Raw genomic sequence first — 5,838 nt, 5'->3', positions numbered from 1 at the left:
TCCTCCAGAGTTTGTTCCTCAAACAACACAAATCAACACAAATAAATGAACAGATAACTCAAACGTGCTGTAGGCCTATGTCATAATGAAACAACCACAGACAACACAGTCTGACAAATGTATTCAAACGATTTGATTCGTGCACGAAGCGCCATCTAGCTGTCATTATGTGTAAGTAACAGCATCCCAGTCTAAGGACTCAGCGGTCTTTTGACCGCCTCGCCGCGCTTTAAGTAGTTCACAACAGCACGGCGCTTCTAGTAGGTCGTCAAAGCGGTCAAATGACCGGGGCGCGGCGCTTCTAGGTATAAGTGGGTCAGAGGGGCGCGGCGCTTCTAGTGTTAAGGGGAGACCTGCCTTGCACGGACCGCACGTTAGGCTTCTTCAGAAGAACAGTCATTCTTAAAGGGATATTCCGCCATTTTTGGAAATACGCTCATTTTCCACCTCCCCTCGAGCAAAACAATCGATATTTACCTTGTTCCCGTTCATCCAGCCATTCTGTGAGTCTGGCGATACAACTTTTAGCTTCAGCCTAGCATAGATCATTGAATCGGATTAGACCATTAGCTTCCCGGCTGCTATCTTCATGTTTAAAAGTGACTAAGATTTCTGGTAATTTTCCCATTTAAAACGTGTCTCCTCTCAAGTTAGAAAGTGCAATAAGACCAACTGAAAATGAAACCTGGCGTTTTTCTAGGCTGATTTGACATGGAACTACACTCTCATCTGGCGTAATAATCAAGGCAACTTGCAAACGTACCATAGGCGCAGTGATATCGTACGCAGCATCTGAAAATAGTCCCCATAGACAACAAGCAGTAGTAGTGCCAGTAGTTTGCAAGTTGCCTTGATTATTACGCCAGATGAGAGTGTAGTTCCATGTCAAATCAGCCTAGAAAAACGCCAGGTTTCATTTTCAGTTGGTCTTATTGCACTTTCTAACTTGAGAGGAGACACGTTTTAAATGGGAAAATTACCAGAAATCTTAGTCACTTTTAAACATGAAGCTAGCAGGCGAGAAGCTAATGGTCTAATCCAATTCAATGATCTATGCTAGGCTGAAGCTAAAAGTTGTATCGCCAGACTCACAGAATGGCTGGATGAACGGGAACAAGGTAAATATCGATTGTTTTGCTCGAGGGGAGGTGGAAAATGAGCGTGTTGCATAGTGAAAAGTGTGTAGGCTTTTGTAAGAGGACTGGTTTTCCCTAGGAACCATTAGTTGTGTGAATTGTTTCCCCAGGCTAGAATGTGGGAACATGGGTTCTTCATGTTTATCTTGTTGGCTGCCGTTAAAATGAAGTCTAGTAAAAGTGACTTAACCATTGTCCTGGTCTGTGCGTGGTTTCACTAAAAGATACACTCGGTTACAACACTGGCGACGAGGATTAAAACCGAAGATAACGGCGGTGGAGTTGCTGAGTAGCCTATACAGTTGAAATCCAAGTTACTGCGCAGTTAGTTAAGCAATTAGCCAGTTATCATGTCTACTGTTGGCTCGCTCAGTGAATACGTAGAGACAGACGGTGACTGGGTGGAATATGTTGAGAGACTGGAGCACTTTTTCGTGGCAAACGACATTACGGATGAGTCAAAACGACGGTCTGTACTCCTCAGCGCCTGCGGGGCCAAGACGTACAAGCTGATACGCAACCTGGCTACACCGCGGAAACCGGGAGAATTAAGCTTCCAGGACCTGGTCACGTTAGTGAAAAATCACCACAACCCCAAGCCATCTATCATTGTTCAACGCTTCAAATTCCATACTCATTCACGTAAGCAAGGCATGACAGTGGCCACATTTGTGGCGGAGCTGAGACAATTATCAGAGCACTGTGAGTTCGGTGCAGTATTAGAAGATATGTTGCGCGACAGGCTGGTCTGTGGAATTAACGTGGATAGTATACAGCGTCGGTTGTTGAGTGAAGCTAACTTAACTTTCAAGAAAGCGCTAGAGATCTCCCAAGCAATGGAAACGGCGGCAATCAACACTAAGGATATTCAACAAGCACACGGGGCTGCGCAGCCAGATGCCGTTCGTCACGTATCAAAGGACGAGAAAGGCAAGTCCCAAAAGTCAATAGAGTGTTATCGGTGTGGGGGGACACACTTTGCAAATGACTGTGGGTTCAAGGACTCTGTGTGCCATAACTGTCAGAAAAAGGGCCATATTGCCAAAATGTGCAGGGGAACGAAAAATAAGCAAAGGAAGAACTGGGGAACATCAAAGCCCAACAGAAGCGCACATCGCCTGCAGGGTGACGAGCCTGAGGAAGAGGAGGAGAGTTCTTTTGACATGTTCAACCTCCATGTTATCAGCCAGTCCAGGGCTGAGCCCATCTATGTAGCACTGAAAGTAAATGGCACTGACCTGAAAATGGAAGTGGACACTGGGGCCTCAGTTTCAGTGATAAGTCAACACTCATACCACAACTTGTGGAGGGCAACTGAGGCACCTGCACTCAAAAAGACCAATATTAGACTGAGAACATATACGGGTGAGTGCATCCCCCTCCTTGGGGCTATAGATGTGGACATAGATTACGAGGGACAGAAGGCATCAGTGTCACTGTTAGTGGTTCAGGGGGAGGGGCCTAGTTTACTGGGTCGTGATCTCTTGCAGAAAATTCGCCTGCATTGGGGAGAAATTTGGGGCGAAATCAAGAACATGACAGTAGCGCATGACATAACAGCCAAATATGCAGATGTTTTTAGGGATGAGCTTGGCACCCTCCGGGGAACCACAGTGAAATTGTGTGTTGACCCCAAAGCTCAGCCGCGCTTTTTCAAACCACGCCCGGTGCCATATGCTATGAGAGTTAAGGTAGAGGCAGAGTTAGAGAGGCTGCAGCAGGCAGGTGTGATAGAGCCTGTTGAATTTTCCAACTGGGCAGCGCCAATAGTGCCAGTGCTGAAGGAAGACGGCGGATTGCGAATATGTGGAGACTACAAACTGACGATTAATCAGGCCTCCCAACTTGACACATACCCCCTACCTCGAGTGGAGGATCTGTTTGCTAGGTTAGCTGGTGGAAAAACATTCACAAAGCTGGACATGAGTCATGCGTACCAGCAGCTACTGCTAGATGAGGAGTCTAAACAATATGTGACTATTAACACACATAAAGGGCTATTCAAATACAACCGTCTGGTTTTCGGCGTTGCGTCCAGTCCAGCTATCTTCCAGCGCACTATGGACAATCTGTTTCAAAACATTCCCTGTGTTGCAGTCTACCTTGACGATATTTTAGTGACAGGTAAAACGGAAGTTGAACATTTACAAAATCTTGACCAGGTGCTTAAGAGACTGTCAGATGCTGGACTGCGCCTGAAGACCAGTAAGTGCGTTTTCCAAGCTCCAAGTGTCACATACCTGGGCCATCGGATTTCGGCTCAAGGTCTGTCTCCAGTGGAAGAGAAAGTGAGGGCGATAAAGGAGGCCCCTAGTCCAAAGACTGTAGCAGAGCTCAGGTCATTTCTGGGCCTAGTGAACTATTACGGGAAGTTCTTACCTGATCTCTCCACGGTACTTGCCCCTCTATATCGGCTGCTGCACAAAGACAGTCCATGGAAATGGCAGCAGGCACAGGAGGAGGCATTTCGGCATGTTAAAAGACTTTTACATTCAGAACGACTGCTGGTGCACTTCGACCCTGACAGGGATGTCATCCTGTCTTGTGACGCGTCCCCTTATGGCGTGGGGGCGGTCCTTTCACACCGGATGGAGGATGGAACCGAAAAGCCCATCAGCTATGTGTCACGTACTCTCTCGGCAGCAGAAAAAGGGTACTCTCAATTAGAAAAGGAAGGATTAGCGGTAGTTTTTGCTGTGAAACGTTTCCACCACTACCTGTATGGTCGTCCTTTTACCATTTTCACAGACCACAAGCCATTAATGGGTCTGTTTAGTGAGATAAAAGGCATTCCTCCCATGGCGTCTGCAAGAATCCAGCGCTGGGCACTGACCCTGTCGGCGTACCAGTATCACATAGTGTATAGGGCAGGTAGTGAAAATGCAAATGCCGACGCTTTCAGTCGCCTGCCGCTCCCTGAAACACCTGGCCACACTGTTTTTCCCCCAGAGACAGTTTTTCTGATGGACAGACTATCTAATGCTCCAGTGACAGCAAAGCAGATCAAAACATGGACTGATAGAGACCCAGTGTTATCACAAGTTAGAAGATGGGTGATGCAGGGCTGGCCTTTAGCTGTACAGCAGGAGAAATTCCAGCCTTATGCCAAGCGCAAGCTAGAACTGAGTGTTCTTGATGGCTGTATCCTTTGGGGCTCCAGAGTGATCGTTCCCTCCCCAGGGCAGGCGCAGGTGATGGAGGCACTGCACGATGCCCACCCAGGGATATCCCGGATGAAAAGCCTCGCCAGGTCATTCGTGTGGTGGCCTGGGATGGATGGGGCTTTAGAAGAGAAAGTCAGGGCATGTTCGCAATGTCAAAGTAACCGGAAGATGCCAGTGGCTGCGCCGCTTCACCCATGGCAGTGGCCGGGCCGTGCATGGTCCAGGCTCCACCTGGATTTTGCAGGTCCGTTTATGGGCCAGACATTCCTAGTGCTGGTGGACGCACACTCGAAATGGCTCGAGGCGCATATCATGTCAAATATGACTGCTGCTGTTACCACTGAGAAACTAAGGAGCATCTTTGCCACACACGGATTACCAGACACAGTGGTGTCGGACAATGGGCCCACCTTCACCAGTGAGGTTTTCAAAGAATTTATGGAGAAAAATGGGATCCGTCATGTCTGTACTGCTCCCTACCATCCTGCTTCCAACGGCCTAGCAGAACGAGCTGTTGAAACTCTGAAAGATGGCCTGAGAAAAATGTCAGGACACTCTCTGGAAACCAAACTTTCTCGTTTCCTGTTCCAATACCGGATTACTCCTCACACTACTACGGGATTAGCCCCGGCGGAGATGCTACTGGGAAGGAGGCCAAAGTCTCACCTGGATCTCCTCCACCCGGATGTGGGAGAAAGAGTTGTCAGATCACAGGACAAGCAAAAGCTGAGGCGGGACCAACATGCGAAAAACAGACTCTTTCAGCCAGGGGATAGAGTGTATGTGAAAAACTTTGCCACTGGTCCACCCTGGCTGCCGGGAGTTATTCAACACCAGTCTGGTCCAGTGTCTTTTCTGGTGGATTTGTCGGATGGCAGGCAGGTGCGAAGGCACCAGGATCATCTGCGTGACCGCTATGATACAGGTGGGGAGGAGCGTCAGAGTGTTGGGCACAAGGATGGTGTGAGCAGCTCGGGAGGCGCTAGTGAGGGGCCTCAAGCACCTGAGCAAGAGCAAGTGTCACCTGCAGAACTGTCAGTACAGGGCGCGCCACCTGCCTCCACCCCAAACCTGCTCGGGGGAGCACAACCTGCTCCTGATGTTGGGGACATCACACCAGAGCTAAGAAGATCAACAAGGCAACATAGGCCTCCAGATAGACTGACCTGTTAAACTTTATTTGTGTTTCCAAATGTTGACAAATGAGACCAGCAATAAGTGGTGTGGATAGAACTTTTTGTTATTGTTGGTATGGTAGTTAAGTAACATGTGTATGCTTTATATGTTTCTAACCAGGGATGGACTGAGGTATCCAGACTGGGGTTTGATTTGTGCTATTATATGTTTGCACTTAAAGGGGGAGAAGTGTTGCATAGTGAAAAGTGTGTAGGCTTTTGTAAGAGGACTGGTTTTCCCTAGGAACCATTAGTTGTGTGAATTGTTTCCCCAGGCTAGAATGTGGGAACATGGGTTCTTCATGTTTATCTTGTTGGCTGCCGTTAAAATGAAGTCTAGTAAAAGTGACTTAACCATTGTCC

At 48.1% G+C, this 5,838-nt stretch overlaps 1 protein-coding gene across 1 annotated transcript; it reads left to right on the top strand.

The window, feature by feature from the left end:
* Positions 1-1,435: 1,435 nt before the first annotated feature.
* LOC134062691 (uncharacterized protein K02A2.6-like) lies at positions 1,436-5,473 on the top strand. Its single transcript, XM_062518798.1, has one exon. It carries the CDS (start codon positions 1,487-1,489, stop codon positions 5,471-5,473), a length of 3,987 nt encoding a protein of 1,328 aa, XP_062374782.1. The 5' UTR covers positions 1,436-1,486.
* The last annotated feature ends 365 nt before the right edge of the window (positions 5,474-5,838 follow it).

Source organism: Sardina pilchardus, chromosome 17 (assembly GCF_963854185.1).
Source record: "Sardina pilchardus chromosome 17, fSarPil1.1, whole genome shotgun sequence".
NCBI classification, from domain to species: domain Eukaryota; kingdom Metazoa; phylum Chordata; class Actinopteri; order Clupeiformes; family Clupeidae; genus Sardina; species Sardina pilchardus.
The sequence above is the reverse complement of the archived record's forward strand: the minus strand, read 5'-3'. Positions and strand labels throughout refer to the sequence as shown.

Coding starts and splice junctions, on each gene's coding strand:
- LOC134062691 (XM_062518798.1), top strand. CDS start 1,487: ATGTCTACTGTTGGCTCGCTCAGTGAATACGTAGAGACAGACGGTGAC.